Below are 15735 nucleotides of genomic sequence, written 5' to 3' on the forward strand. Positions count from 1 at the left end.
AGGTGTTAGAATTTGAAGAAGAAGAGGAAGACGAGAAGAATTGGATGGATGAGTCTTGGTGGATGGGTCTTGGTGGAATGTTGTTTGAAGTGGTGATGATGATATTAGACTCCATGGTATAGGGTACTGAGGCCGTTAAATATTCGTCTTGAGTTGATCTTTTTTTTTTTTTCGAGAATAACTGAATAGAATCGAGTTCAAAGAGGGTGTAGAAAGACGCATTGAAGGGACGGAACACGACACAAGTGAATGGCGATAATGCATGTTCAGGGCTTGGTATATTTTCAACAAGTGAAACAAAAAAAAAAGACAAAAATGAAACAAATAAACAAGACTCCTACAGTTGAAAGCATTCAAACAGATTATCATTCAAGTGAGAGCGTGTTATGAGATGGTACAGACATTATTTAAGAGAACATTGGATGAATATCTAGGAAAAGAGAACGATAACTATGTAGAGCAGAGAGTGAAAGCATCTAAATTATACATTAGCTAGTTCAAATCTAGCAATTAATTCAACTTTTGTTTTTGTGCCCCCGAACGCGCCTTGAATTGAACCTATTCTTTAATTGACTACAAACGCCTTTTATTGATTATGCCTTTGTCTCCTGATTCTGATTCTGATTCTTGGGTTTCTTGATACTTCTAAACTCAACACCAAGCGCGCAGAGCAGCGAAGCGCAAGTCAGTGCTACTGCAGCAAGGAAGATTCTCGTGCAGGCATAATTGTACGCATTAATTACAGCTGACAGAAATTCCGAAGGGACAACTCTTGCGAGCTCGGTTGCGCCGGTCTTCACAATCATCATGGGGTCTAGGCCTGGGATGTCCGAGAGGTGAGAGACGAGCAAGGTGCTGAGGATTGTCTGGCCAACAGAAACGAAGATGGCACCTCCAAGCTGCTGCGCAAAGAAGATGATTGCAACGCCTGTCGGAATCTCCTCCTTGGGCAGTACTGTTTGGATAGCCAGATTGATGGTCTGGAAGCCAAATCCTAGGCCAAATCCAGTGAGGAATTGATAGCCGATCCAGTGAGAAGATGGGGTATCTGGTGTGAATGTGGATAAGAGGCCTTCGCCGACGGCCATGATGCATGGGCCAATGATCAGGGATGGGGAATAGTATCCGGACTTTTGGGTGACGAAGCCTGAAACGATGGATGCCACCACAAGACTGAGAACAAGCGGAAGAGTGTATATACCCGACTTGACCGGATTAATGCCATGCGTGGTTTGAACTGAAAAAATTGTTTAGTATCAAATCTTGAAAGGAAGGAGAAGAAGACAAAAGAAGAAAAAAATTGAATGAAGTGAATCAACTTACACCATAGCGGTATGTAGTAAACACAAAGCATCATCGCACCAGCAGTGAATATCATAAAGAACGTCCCGGAGAGCATGGTCCTCTGCGTAATAACCTTTGGAGGCAGCGACGCCGTCTTGGGCATCAAAATTTGAACTGCAGCAAACGCTATGGCACACAGCCCAAACATGATGAAGAGGAGAATGATACGCCAGCTATTCCATGAATATGTCGATCCTCCCCACTGCAGCGCAAGCAGGAGAGACACGATTGAAGGTATGAAGAAGAATGTGCCAAAGGGGTCAAGACGGAGAATCTGTTCGCTGACAGAAGCAGGCGGCTGAGGCTTCTTGGGCATTCTCAAGAAGAGGAACATGAAAACGAAGGCGACGGCTCCGACGGGGAGGTTCAGGTAGAAGCACCATCGCCATGTTGCGCGTTCGGTGAGAGCTCCGCCTATGAGGGGACCAGAAACACTGGCAATGCCAAATACCAGACCGAACATGGCTACAGGTTGGCAGAAATTAGAGATTTTGTTCCGAGGGCGAAGAAGTGCTTAGAGAGGCTTGGGATCATACCTTGAAACATAGGACGCTTTGCCAGGGGGATCAGTGGAATTGTAACCAGCATCGATCCTGTGGTGATTCCCGCAGAACCTACACCTGCGATTGCTCGACCTATCATACGATGTTAGATATTTATCATGTCATTGTTTTACTGTGGTTTTTGCCTTTATGTAACTCCACATGGAGCAACACCTGGAAAATGAGTGTGCGCACTTACCAATAATGAAGACGGGTGAACTTGGCGCGGCGCCACATACCGCAGAACCTACCTCAAAGATGATGATGCAGGATAAAAAGGTATATCGTAAATCGTAGAAGCGGTAAATACGTCCCCAGACCAGCTGAAAGGCAGCTGTAGAAAGCATATAGGCCGATCCATACCATCCAATGTCGCCCAAGCTCTTGAAGTCATCGGTGATTGTGGGAATTGCGGTGGAGATGATGGTCCGATCCAAGGCGACGAGGAACATGGACACAAAAGCAGATAGCAAGATGAGCCAGAACTTTAGAGATTTCGGGTTGTAGTTTGCTTCTGGGCTGTCGGGGGCTGGGCCCTGAGGTGCTGCCGCTATCTCGGCGCCATCCTCGTTTGCTGGCTGTGAAGCTGCGGAGGCTGGTTCATGCGCTGGTTCGGATTTCTCGTCGACATGGGCGTCGAAGTTCTTGAAATTCTCGGATGAAGATGTGGAAAATCCAGGGTGATCGATAGGAGATGTTGCCTCTGGTGACGCAGCCTTCTCATCGAAGAAAGGCATTGTGAAGAGGTTTGGCCTTGTATCGAATGCTTCACAACAGTTGAGATTTGAGCAGACGACTGTTTGTTTGTTTTTGAATATTCGACGATTGTCTCGGTTTGACGGCCAACAATTCCAGAAGGCAGACTTAGAAGAAGACGTTTATGAGCAAGAGAAAGGGGGTTTAAATTGTCAACGGCTGCTGGGTACGCGGCCCGGCGCCATGGCGTCCCATTCCGGTCATGTTTCTAGAATTTGGTAAATATGACGGACAAGAACGAAAGCTTCTGATTCTGCCATCGTGTTTCGGTACCGTAACTAGGTGGCCGGCCATGACTTACAAGCCAGACGAGCTCCGTAGCCCAACCGGCCGAGAGAGATCTCGGACATGCAGCAGCGCTAGTACCCGTTGGGCTGTGGCGCCTCTGGTCTCGGTCCCGAGGCGATGCCCGAGCTCCTATTGTCTGGCTTGATTGTCTGGCGTGGCACTGGTTTCGGTGTTTGCTGTTTGTCCTCCTGATGCAGAGCACTGTTCATTCATTACACAATGCTAGGCAGCCACAGAGAAGATGTGGAAACAGGGGCTGTTGCGTAGGGCATGTAAGTTGACGATGAGTCAAGTGTGGGTATTGGGCTTTGGTTTGAAAATTGAAAGGATCATGCTTAAAGCTACCCTAGTACGGAGTATTGTCTTTTTATTAGTTTACGTGTTAAGCTTACGACGTGCCATGAGAAAGAGTTAGGTAGACGATGGTTAATATGCCATCTTTTTACGAACAGGTAGAGTTCTGGGTATTAGTCGTGAATTTCGTTTCGTTTCAACCCCCGGCGTCAACGTCATATGAATGCGTGTAGCCTTGAGAAGGAATGGTATAATCAAGTGACAAGATCATTCCACTTCACTGGTATTCAGATGAGAGCATACCTCTATGTGTTAATCATGTCTCGGGAGCCTGCATTGGCGCCATGTACCCGAGTGTTTGCTGTTAATGGACTCCGTGTTGGTCGAGCAATACGTGGACTGCTGCAAACGTACATGTGCCGGATGAGTCATCCAAGTACTGGCCGTGTAGCCGCTGTTAATAAAAGAGCAAACGCGGCATCCAGATGCTACCGATCCAGCGTCCCATTTACCAGGGAATGACATGCGCTGCCGCTCTGGCATGAATCCCCTGCTGAACTAATCCAGCCCCCCCTCCGTGATTGGCCCGGCGCTGCCAGAACGGCACCTGAGAATTCCAACAGCGCCCCCCGCTTTCTCCTCCGTCGCCAATGCAAATCTCCCACAGACTGCAAACCAAACCGCCTCGCAGCCAAGGACAAAAAGAGCCTGGACCCGGGTCCGAGAGTCGTCGCTCGCAACCGAGACTCAGCCCTACAGCCATCTGCAGCCCCCGGGCCGATGCGCTGAGAGCCGGTGTGCGTCGCCTGAGGAGAGACTCTGGCCAGCCGCGTGCAGGGTTTTGGCCCAGCGCCGTCAGCCTCCGCCAATCAGTCTCTGCCAACGTCGCAGACGCCGGCACTCGCCCTCGCATGATCCGGTGAGCGCTGCTCCCAACACAGGCAGTGAAAAGACGGAGCCTCGCTGGCATATTGTGCACAATGTCTGGCGAAGCGTCTGCCAGCTTCGCAGGCCCCGGCTCGGCCCCGCCGCCACCGCAGCCGCGCCCGAACGCCGCCGCCTCAGCAAGCCGGCCTCAGCAGCCGCCGCAGGCATTTGACCCTTCGGCCGTGAAGCTCACCAGGGGCACCAGCTGCGTGCTCTGCCAGCAGCGCAAGGTGCGTTGCGACAAGAACAAGCCCTGCTCCAACTGCGTCAAGGCCGGCGCAGAGTGTCGCGTGGTGCCTCCCCAGCCGCCCCGGCGCCGCAAGAAGCGGCTGCAGGAGAAGGACCTGCTTGAGCGGCTGCGCAAGTACGAGGCCCTCTTGGCACAGAATGGCGTCAAGTTCGATGCCATCGACCCTGACTACAGGGCTGATGGCAATGCCGGCGACGACGTGGACGAGCTGGAGAACGACTTTGAGAGTCTAAAGACTTCTGCCGAAGCATCTGGCAATGCTCCCAATTCGACCGGTGCAGGCTCGTAAGTTCCCATCGCTCACGCGTTGCTATTGGAAGGAATTTTATCTTTATGAAACTGTGAGACAAGACTATAGCCAAGTAGAGATGCTAACTCAAGCTACGTACTGCGACAGATTTCGCCAGCCTGGAGCATGGTTTTCGCTCCACAAAGAGGTAAGAACTCACTCATACGTCCTCTCTACTCTAACCTCGACCAAGATGCTGACTGCGGATGAAACATGTAGTTTAGAGCGAGTGAGCAGATGCTAAAAGACTCGTCCGAAGACGACGAGGAATATTCTCCCAACTATGTCACCAACCAGTCCTTCATCCACGCTGCCTTTGACAAGATGTTTGCCAACCAGGACGGCTTCCCATTCATCATTGGAGGTTCCACAGCCCCCGTCACCCACCTCCACCCTCCCTCCATCCACATACTGCAGCTTTGGCAAATCTACATTGACAACATCAATCCGCTATTAAAAATGACCCATGTGCCTAGCATTCAGAGCAAGATCATTGAGGCAACGTCCCGGCTTCACGAGGCCCCAAAGAATCTCGAGGCCCTCATGTTTGCCATCTACGTAATTTGCATCAACTCTCTCGAGGATGCCGAAGTCCAGAGAACCTTTGGTGAGACGAAGCAAGAGCTGTTGGCCAGGTTTTTTCCAGCACTACAGCAGGCTCTGGTCAATGCCGGTTTTATGCGCATGCCCGACCCCTTGACTCTGCAGGCATATCTTTTATATCTAGTAAGATTTTCATTCCTATTCTCTCTCTCTCTTTTTTTTTTTTTTTTTTTTTTTTTTTTTTCACTGTTTTGTCTTCCAATCCTGTATGTTCTTCGCTAATGCGCGATCAAGATGGCTGTTCGGTGGTATATAGACCCGAGGCAGGTATTCTGTATGATGGGCATTGCCGTTCGCCTCGCCCAGCGGATGGGTCTTCACCGAGACCCCGACGGCTACGGCCTATCCCCCTTTGAAATTGAGCAGAGGCGGCGCTTATGGTGGACGCTTGTCTCTTACGATCGGCGTGTGGGGGAGATGACGGGTTCGACGGTGACTGCGCTCACTAGCGGCTGCGACTGCAAGAAACCTTTAAACGTCAATGATTCTGATCTGCATGTTGATGGCAAAGAGCCTCCAACACCACACACGGGACCTACAGAGATGCTTTTTGCTCTGACGCGCGTTGAGCTCTCCATGGCCGTCGCAAGTAACAGTAACCGAGACAGCTTTAAGATGTACCCCGAAAAGAAGGCCGACTCTTCCCAGCCCGCGAAGCCAAGCCCTGTCATGATTCGTCTTGCTGGCCAAGATACTCCCGCATACACTCTCGAGGGGTTCTGTGCTCATATCGAGGGCACGTACCTGGTTCACTGCGACCCCAAGATCCCTCTCCATTTCTTTACTCTGACCATGACACGAGCGGCGCTCTGCAAGATGCGAATCATCAATTTCTTGGTTCGCAACCTCAATAATGAATCGATGCCGTTGAAGGAAATGGAGCGTGACGCACTCATCTTGGGAGCAATTGAGATGCTAGAATACGATAATGTTGTCCAGTCTTCTCCGAGCCTTCAGCCGTACAGGTGGTACGCGATGCATTACTTTCCCTTCCCGGCATACATGTTCCTGGTCCAGGAGCTCCGCAAACGCAGTTCGGGGCCGTTGGTGGAGAGGGCATGGGCGGCCATTGAGCTGAATTACGAGCTCAGAGGCCTTCTAAGCAACCTCCACAGCCCCATGCACACAGCTTTTAGTGGTCATTTTGTCAAAGCCTGGACAGCGCATTGCGAGGCCCAGCGAGCGGCAGGAAAAGAAATTCCCATGCCACACTTCATATCCAAGCTTCAGGAGCGTGTCGAGACTCGACGAAAAGCACGCTTGGAGAACCGCCCAGACCCCGGTGAACAGCAAGCCCCGGTGGTGACCTTTCCTCGGCCGCGTACTCGCGAGGTGTCGTCAAACTCGCCAGACAACGCTGCCATGATGACTCCACCGGTAGACCAGACTGCCGGGTTTGGTGGCGCCCATCCAGCCATGGCGCCCTCCAGCTCAGCGTCTGGGGAAGACGACATGGATTGGTCATTTCTCATGTCGGGCTATCAGGATGCTGATACGTTTCAAGGATTTAGCACCCCCTACCACGCTGGTTTCGGCAATGGTATGGAGGGCTTGCGCAACAGTAGCGGTGGCGGACCGCCTCCGCACATGGGGGGATACGGCGGCCCCGGAGGACCGTCGGGGAACATGTTTGGGAACTAGATGATAAGAGAGCAGCGCGCGCAAACGATGGCTTCGACGGATCAGTGTTATTTGGGAGAAGAGATGGAGGCAAGCAGGGAAGAGACTGAAAGATATACCCACCTCATTTGTGTTTTGCGCACATATATATACAAAGTGTTGGAAGGATTTTTTTTTTTCTTGTTTTTTTGGATTAACGGTAAGCGAATACAAACAGGCAAGGAAGAGACACGGAGGACATCGTCACTCAGCAAGGGCTACGTTATGACCCTAGATAGTAAGAGTCTACTCTGTACATAACATTACCATGTACCAGACTAGCACAAGTAGAGTAGAAACTATATACCACTCATTTACACACCCTCTCTTCTCGGTTGATAGACACTCAGCGCCGATCTCCCCGATACCAACCGAGGTCATCATCACTGCTCATGCTGGGTACCCAGGGTAGCATGGACTGATCTTTGCGTAATTGATAATACCTGCTCCGTGCTACTAGAGTTAGCACTGCTACTAGGAATACCCTTACAAGGCTCCGGTGTCTGAGCACTACCTTACCTATTACCTACCACTTACTCTACCAGATCAGGTTGGTTTCTTTTCAGTCAGTTTTGGGCAACTCCGCTATTTTTTTTTTTTTTTCTTTTTTTTTGTTCACGTAACTCCGCGACGGGGTTAAAAAAGAATCATTCTCCAATGTTTTACACAAGAGGACTATACATTTACATACATTTACCAAAAGAAACGCTTTATTGCATTCATCTTTTTTATTCTTTCTTACCCCTTCATTTTAACTTTAATAAATAAATAAATAACCAAATTTCAAATACAGCTCTTCTGCCCATCATTTATAATCTACTCCAGTCATTTATAATACACCTTGGCACTCATCCCTTTGACTCCTCCGTGATACCCGCTACGTAATGGTCTTCCACGCGCTAAAATCTCCCTAGTTCTCACGTATTCCAACGCACGTTCCCTCTAAACAATGCCCAAACAAATAGGAACTCATCCGTAGTACGGATAGAAAAAAAAAAAAAAAAAAAACAAGGGGTTGGTGGGCGCGGGAAAGGGTTGGGTCCGGGTTGCGCGGTATGCCCGTCGCGATAACCGCACCAAGAAAAAAAAATTAAATAAAAAAGGGAGAGATGCAGGGAATGTAAGAGCTAAGGACTCGTAGTGGTAGTAGTAGATTATCATTTTATACACTTACTTGAATAACCGTTGGTTAGAGGGAGAAAAGAAACATGCTGTTGGTTCTGCTTTGTAAAGGGCGGGGGCTACCTATACGGTTATGGTAATCGACCTAGGTGGGTAGGCATTTATCCCATTGCAACGCTCTTTGCCTCCTTGCGGAAAACACCGAGAGTTATCGGCATAGGCATAAAGATACACTAGAAGCAAAGCTTTTATAGCCCTACGTTAAGCTCAGTATGCGGTGATTTTGGCCGATTGCAACTTTTTGCCCTTTTTAGACCAGCAGATGAATAAGTGAGGATCTACAGGTTATGTAGCATGTATATGTGATGTTTTTAACCACACCTTGCCAGGTAAAATATCAGAGTGATATCAGCTTCACTCCGCATATGTCACACATACCTGCTGTCACGTCACTCACTCAAAAGACTCAAATTCAACACACCCCAAAACTCCTTGTCAAGTAGTAGGAGCATATAGACAAGGTAGAGATGAAGGAGAGAAGAAGAGAGTACAAAAATTAGTTGCCGTAGAGTGAATGCTAATACTAGTAGTACGAAGCGTTACTCTTAGTAGTAATACAGGACAAGAACAAAAGCAACAAAATACTGTACAATACATTTGACAAGGGTGCTGGTACCGCATCGCCGCCGCAGAACCGATCGGGTCATGTCATCGCCGCCACCTTCCTATTAGCCACGGCCATCTCATGTGTACATGCAGTACCGAATCGTGTGGTGGGCATACGAGATCCTCGCCTGACCTTGATCTGGAGGCGCCCCTTTGATGGGCGGCTAATGCATAATGAATGTCCAAAAGTGCAGATGGAGCAAGGGACGTGCGCTATATCCGATCCGCGTGCATATGACAGAGAAGCGCAAGTAAAGAAAACAGAGAAAGAATCACGAGGTTCGGCTGCGTGGGGATGGGAGGCTTACAAACGCAAGTTGATGACATTGTCATTAGACAAGACCGCCGCCTCGTTGCTGCAAAAAGAAGCGGATCAAAGGCAGCGGTGTTCAGAACAGAGTATGAAAAGTGGATAAAAGAGACAGGATAGGACAAGTCGCCAGACCGGGGTGTCGAAGCCAGGGTTGGCTTGTCCGCCAGATCACTCTGTCGTGACGAGCCATTTGGCTGCATCTACACCGTAACTGTCGACATTCCTGGTCACCCGCTCTCTTCCTGGCAACCAACGGCTATCGGAATCTGCCTCTGTGGCGGCCCAAGCTTGGGAAGCAATAACGATTCGTTCCCAAGCAGCCACATCTCAACCCAACCATCCCACCTCTCTTCATATAACCTGATCCCAAGCAAATCCGCCCATAAACCCGCACTCGGAGACCATGACATGTTTCCTTGTGCTAATAAATCAGAGGGGAAAAAAAAAAAGAGATAGAGAAAGAACCCGACCCATTAACCTCCAACAAATGCCCGTTTTCGTTGTTCAAGATCCAGATATGAAAGAAGATGGGAAAAAAAGGCGCTTCATGCAAAAAAAAAAAGTAAAAGAAAAAGAAAAAGAAAAAGTGGATATCTGCCCTTCTTTAGATACTACGCAAGGAAATTGCCAAAACAGGATGATGATGCAAGCCTTGCCGACCTTTGTCCGCTTTCCAAGTACCGAGCCAGCGCCGTGGTTCCTCCCGTTAACCCCCAGTATGTTTTTGATTTATTTTTGTTTTGTTTTTTCCGTTTCCATGATGTGAATATTTTCCTGGCTGCGTTGTACGCGGCAGATGAAATGGTACGTAATAGTAGCAGAGGAGAAGCGAGAGATTATGTTGCCCAAAGGAAAGGAGAGATAATGTGCAGCGAACGAGCAAGGATAAAGGAGCATTTCCAAGAGCTGTGGTCCCTTTCACACCATCTTCTGCTGTCCTATAGTTTTCCAGCATTCAACTCCTAGACAAGGCGCGTTGGTTTAACACAAAATGCCAACACCAATGTCCCAAAAAGAGAGAGATAGAGAAAGAGTAAGAGAAGAAAACCCAGAAGTGGGTGGCGTCGTCATATAGCGTAGTGAATCTTCAAAGGGTTCTTTCCAAGAAGAAGCCGTTATATCATGAGGCGGATGGTGGAGAAAGGTATTCGAATGTTTTATACCACAAGGCACGTTGTCTCTCATCAAAGCCATCCTTCTAGTTCTTTCTTTCTTTCTCTTGTTTCTTTTGTTCTGTCACCATACGTAAAATGACAATCAACTCCAGTTCGCATCACATCTATACAAGTGTCAATGCGATCATAGAGGCTTCTGCGCCCAGACAATCCCCCAGTCGAGGAGAGCATGGATTTTGGTGTTATCCATGGCCATAAGAGTCTCTTGACACAGCTGTCGTGCTTCTTCTTCTGAAATTCCCAGGTCCTCGTGCCTGATGAGCAAGGCCGCGGTCCAGTCGATGAGGTTATCCTGGTTGAACATGCCCATTTCCCTGTCTCTTGAGCGCCGCGACCATCTGCCAAGGGGAATCGGGGTATGCTGTTCTTGAATGTTGATGAAGCCCATATCCCGGAGCAGTTGTGGTAATCTAGGGGGAAGATAAAGTTGCCAGCCATATCGTCTTGCAAACGGCCCGTCGTTTACGAGATCATACAGGCGCTGAACAGGGTGATCTGTTGCCACAGTGCCGTCTTCGTAAGTCAGGGGTATAAACAGATCGTGGCACTCAAGCCACCCGCCCGGTTTCAAGTTCCTATAGCGCTTAGTCAGAATACTCTCTTGCTCGCTCGCACAGTGAGGTAAAGGTAGGCATGTTATCATTATCTTACTCTAGAGCTCTTTGGAGAAATAGTTCGGGGTTGCGAACTGTTTGTATGACTGATCTAGTATGGATGAGGTCGGCACCGGCGTAAATCCTCGTCCAGGGATGGTTTTCGTCGTCGAGGTCCTCTACCCGAAACTCAACATTTGGCGGAGACCAAGGAGGTTGAATAGCGGAAATGTCGCTCCCAATGACACGAGCACTGGGGTATTTCTCGGCCACTTGGAATAATGTTAGCTGATGACTGTGACATTCAAATAGTTCTTCACGAACCGTCAACAGGCCAGAATCCAGCGCCGGTGCCTAAATCGACAATCTTCTGGGGGTTGCTGCCGATGGGTGAAATAAAGTATTCGCCGCCGAGGAGATAATCCGAGTAGAGCCTGTGCTTGAGGTGCTCACGGGCCTGTTCTGTGTCGTCGTTTGGTAGCCCATATCGTCCCTCAAACCATCCCTGATACCGTCTAGCTACTGGTTAGCTTTGATCAACTTGACTCAGCTCTTTTCTTTCATTCTTCATTTGTCATCCACAGTTGGCGGCAGTGGACCAGGAGCCCATGCTCGACATACCTCCCATTTCTATATCTGTGAACCATCTGAGCGGTGTCGATAGATGTGAATTCAGAAAAGTCAATGCTTTCGGCATAGTCTGACGTCGAGTCCTCGCTCGAGCCGTAGTGATCGCCACCCGACCCCTGGTTACTCATGATCGCCTAGTGTATATAATAAAGGTCTCTTTGGAGCAAAAGGTAGAGAGGAGTGAGGCTAGAAAGCAGAGATATAATTTCAGAGAAGCGTGTGAGTTGCGAAGGCGGTGGTCCAAAGCTAGTTGAAATTTTGCGCAGATGCAGACGGCCCCGTCAAGCAGAAGACCGAAGAAGGTGCTATTGGGGAAGAGTGAGAGGGAGAAATGGGTAGAGCGCCTCTGTTTTAGGGAGCCAAGGTCGGTCTATTTTGAGAGAGAAGTGGAAAGCCCCAAGAATGATTTGCAGAAGTGGCCCAGCCTGAAGAGAGAGAAGAGGGCTGAAAGGGTGCCTGGATCAAATGGGCTACGGGACCATGAGAAAGCAAACGAGCCACGCCCCCGGAGACCAGACCGCGAACCAGAACCAGGAATTTGACACGGACGGAGAAGGACGCAGAAACCAGAGCAAGACGCGCACTATACACACACTGACAGACGGAAACACACCAAACGCAATGTCCTAGAGGCCCAGTAGGCTGGATCCAGCGTCACCGGTCGGGTCGGTGGGCACTCTAGGATGGGACCCGGCGAGGCAAGGGCTTTCTGCTGGCCAATGCGAGGCGCTCGTGGCAATCCAGAGTCTCTGTGCGTGTTGGGTCGCTCTCCCAGCGGCTTGGGATGGAGGGTCAGACAAGCACATAAGCACTGCCCTGACAGCTCTTATAGGCGGTGCGGTGCGGCGTCAGACAAGGTCCAGAACTGGGAGTCAAGGGCCGGGCCCGCGGCAGGGATCCGGAGTCGAGCAGAAGACGTGCTGGACGACTGACGGGGAAAAGGAGATGCGGCAATTGAGCAGAGTCTGGAGGTTTGAGTCGGGAGATGGAGCTCTGGAGAGCTGGTCGGTGGGAGTCTGCTCAGTTTTAGCTGTACATGCAGAGGCACGGTCCCCTGCTGCAATCTGTAGGTACTGCTACCTTGAGGCATGTGCGCACAGAGGACCCTCCTGGGGGCGTGGAGCAGAGGCGCACGCCAAAAGAGAAAAAGAGGGCGTGGCTCCAGGGCCAAATAGGCTTCGGCTTTGATATGTGCGTTGGCCGTCTGTAGCCAGAGATCCGGGACTTGATAGCGGGGTGGAGAGCAGTGGCTGGTTTTTCCTTAGCAGGTTCCGTATTCCTGGGCCGCCGTAATGTCGGGACTTGAGACCAAAGCCCAAATTGGCGGATGGGGAAAGCGAGGGAGCGCAGCTGGAATCAGAGCGAGCACAAAAAAAAAAAAAAAAAAGGCCAGCCAGAGACGAAGAGGAAAAGGCGAGGGCTCTAGCAGCGAGTCGAGGGCCTCTCTCGCAGGGTTCCGAGCATAGCTGCTAGCAGGCATGGAGCGCATGTTTGATCCAGTCCGTGGAGGTGCAAGCTTAGTGGCGCATCCGTGGCTAAAGCAAGCCGCCAAAGGAGGAACAGATGCCAGAACCGGCAATCGCTGTGCGGCTGTGGTATGCAACGACGGAGTTAATTGGCAGCGCGATGAGTTCCAGTTGCCAGTCGATTCATGGAAATGACTTTGGAAGACTTTGGAAGACGTAATGAAGGCATCTTGTACCCGGTAGGTACTGGGAATGGCCGCCGCAAGAGGGGCGGGCATCCTGGCCCGACCAAACTACCAGGTAGTATATTGGGTGGTCAAGTCCAGACGGGACCTGATGTGGACTTGTGTCGTTTCACGGCCAACGAAAAACTCCCCGATGCGGTGCGCCGAGAAGGCATATGCCAGCGCTGTACCTTTGAGGTACTCTAACGCCTAGGTACGCTGCCGCTCGAGCCCCAATACCGGCACCTCATCCAACCAGTGTCTCCTGATGAGCTCTTGCCGTGTCTCGATTGATAGAACCCCAGGCAGGCAAGACCAGTCAGGGCAAGAACTAACACCTGATTTAGACCGCGCAGGAGCGCTCTAGCCCAATATCCCAAGGGTATTGGTGTACTATGGCTCACCTTTGGAGGTGTGGTATAGCCCCGGCCTGGTGGTACTGCTGTGATGTAGGTACTTGCTGGGTCATGCCTTGTAGCTAAGTTGGAGGGCATAGCGGCCGACCGCCTTTGCGTGGGCCGTGGCTGCTACGGCGGTGTAAATGATGCGAGTGGCTGCTATTCACCTAACCGAGCTCCTTTGCGACGTTGGCTTGTTCTTCTGAAAGGGCCTGGCATATGAAGGATGCGTCAAAACACCAAACGCCACATACCAAAGGCAACGACGCTGTACCGGCCAGTTGGCATCATGATGAGCGTTGACAAGGTGCAAGAGAGCAGCTACAGGGCCACTAACGGTGCCATGGTGTGCACTCCATCATGCGCGACGCAACAGCTCATCGCACAGCTAAGGCAGTGGACCGTTCCGCCTAGCAGCTCAGCGTGGGTCGTTCAACGACGTCTCAGGTCCGCCAATACAGTGCATTAGTTGGTGGCTGTTTGGTATGATGCTCGCACAAGTGCTTGAATGGAGCATGGCTTTTCCAACCTAGTGCGCATGCGCCCAGAGATTCCACTACTACAACAAGACATACACGTCGGATATTATACAATTCCGAAAAGGCAGGGCGCGGGCGACGAACAACCGCGAGAGAGCGCGCCAAAGCCAACACCATGTAGCGCCGTCTAGTTTGTCGCCAAGCCAAAGCCATCGTCACGCTCCCCTGGGGCCTGTTGAGCAGGTCTACGCCTTAGCGGCGGTGCGATGCCTACAAGTACTTGGACCTTCACTTCCGTGCAGCCACCAGGGCCACAAGCAAAGAGCCCAATTTCGCGAAAAACTGCTCCGGTGCAGATAATACCTACTATGCTGTCTTGCATGGGCCGGCGAGGTTGTCTTCCATTTAGAGATTAACAGCAGCGCAGGCCCAACGCCGCTTGGCTTAACTGTGCGCACCCCTCCTCCCCTCTCTGAAAAAGAAAAATAAGAAAAAAAAAAAAAATCAACAGCCGGACCCGACAGTCTGGTGCGGTGTGTCATCCTCTGGCACTCCTGCGGTCTCGGGAGTGGGAGAAAGGGCCCCGGGGCGGGAAACCAGCGTGGCAGCAGTCCACTGCTTGACACGAGCAGGCGTCTAGGCGCTACGCAAGGCCCTGGCATGTTCCGACCAGTTCCCTTTCTCGGCCGCACAGAGAGCGTCGAGGCGGCGCGAAACTGGGAAATAAGGGCGGTGAGCAGTGGAAGGACGTGGCGGCGCCACTCTGGACACCCAGACACGATTGTACAAGTAGATGCCGGAACTGGACACTCCTCGATTTGCGGCGCAATTCATGCCCGCAGATTACGCCAGGAATGCGGCTGCAGCAAAATGCACGGTCTGTTTCAGCGAAGGATGCTCTGGGCGATGCGACCCAGCTGAAGGGCACAGAAGCCAACGCGTACCGGCCTGCCGGTAGAGCCTTGCGGGGTTTCTCGGCTCGGAGAAAAAACGATGTTTTCGTCTTGTGTCATCTCATCTCATCTCATCTGCGAGTGCGCGAGGGGTCGGATGGGAAAAAGAGACAAAGGCGAGCCAACATCCATCGCCCAAGCGAGGCATCCTGGATGCACTCGGCAGTTCCGCAAAGCTACGCGAGCCTTGGGCAATGTCGGGTGTACCTCTACAGGGCATCCCGATGCGACTGCAGCAGGCACGGCGTACTGGTACCGGCGCTGTGGCAGGCGACCAGGCAGGCGGGACAGCGGGCAAGGGAGTGCTGCGGGCCCGCAACAGCGCTCTAGAAGCCGCACACCGGGCGTCGGTGGAGAGCACACATGTCGCTGTAAGGAGAGGACCAGTGCGGCGGCGCATTCGTACCTGTACTTGGCGCTGCCAAACCCCTCCAGCAAGCGGCTAACAAGAGCAGCTCGCGGGCTCCACCCTTCTGCTTCCATCTCAGGCCGATCTGCTACAGCCGGCAGCCGGCCCAATCCCAGTCCCAACACCTCGAAGCTGGCGGCGGGGTAGAAACCAACCTGCTACATACGTGTGTACCACTAGCTATGTAGGCATTGAGCCATTGAGCAAAACAGGATCAGCCAGCCAGCCGGACCAGTCTATCCCGGCAGATGTGCAGCGTGGCTGGCGCCGGACGCCTCTTTCGTCGTCCTAATTTGCGCTCCTACATGCAGTAGCGGACAGGAGTTGCCTTTCACATGTAGAAATCAACCACTCG

The 15735-nt window shown here is 51.3% G+C and overlaps 4 protein-coding genes across 4 annotated transcripts; 1 reads left to right on the forward strand and 3 right to left on the reverse strand.

Annotated features, from left to right (window-relative positions):
• Nucleotides 1–379: 379 nt before the first annotated feature.
• TrAFT101_011991 (uncharacterized protein) lies at nt 380–2994 on the reverse strand. Its single transcript, XM_024907537.2, has 4 exons — nt 2086–2994; nt 1881–1979; nt 1324–1809; nt 380–1237 (listed from the first exon to the last, which is right to left on the reverse strand). Exons 1-4 carry the CDS (start codon nt 2621–2623, stop codon nt 594–596), a joined length of 1767 nt encoding a protein of 588 aa, XP_024765415.2. The 5' UTR covers nt 2624–2994; the 3' UTR covers nt 380–593.
• Nucleotides 2995–3756: 762 nt separating this feature from the next.
• Nucleotides 3757–7272, forward strand: TrAFT101_001173 (uncharacterized protein). Its single transcript, XM_024902303.2, has 4 exons — nt 3757–4686; nt 4799–4838; nt 4910–5416; nt 5528–7272. The coding sequence occupies exons 1-4, from the start codon at nt 4205–4207 to the stop codon at nt 6932–6934; spliced, it is 2436 nt and encodes an 811-aa protein (XP_024765416.2). The 5' UTR covers nt 3757–4204; the 3' UTR covers nt 6935–7272.
• Nucleotides 7273–8953: 1681 nt separating this feature from the next.
• TrAFT101_001174 (uncharacterized protein) lies at nt 8954–9253 on the reverse strand (the record flags this gene model as incomplete). Its single annotated transcript, XM_066126257.1, has 1 exon — nt 8954–9253. The coding sequence occupies one exon, from the start codon at nt 9251–9253 to the stop codon at nt 8954–8956; it is 300 nt and encodes a 99-aa protein (XP_065982358.1).
• Nucleotides 9254–10352: 1099 nt separating this feature from the next.
• Nucleotides 10353–11579, reverse strand: TrAFT101_001175 (uncharacterized protein; the record flags this gene model as incomplete). The annotated part of the gene is made up of 4 exons (XM_024899095.1): nt 10353–10803; nt 10880–11093; nt 11146–11336; nt 11443–11579. The coding sequence occupies 4 exons, from the start codon at nt 11577–11579 to the stop codon at nt 10353–10355; spliced, it is 993 nt and encodes a 330-aa protein (XP_024765417.1).
• Nucleotides 11580–15735: the final 4156 nt, after the last annotated feature.

Source organism: Trichoderma asperellum, chromosome 1 (assembly GCF_020647865.1).
Source record: "Trichoderma asperellum chromosome 1, complete sequence".
Taxonomy (NCBI): domain Eukaryota; kingdom Fungi; phylum Ascomycota; class Sordariomycetes; order Hypocreales; family Hypocreaceae; genus Trichoderma; species Trichoderma asperellum.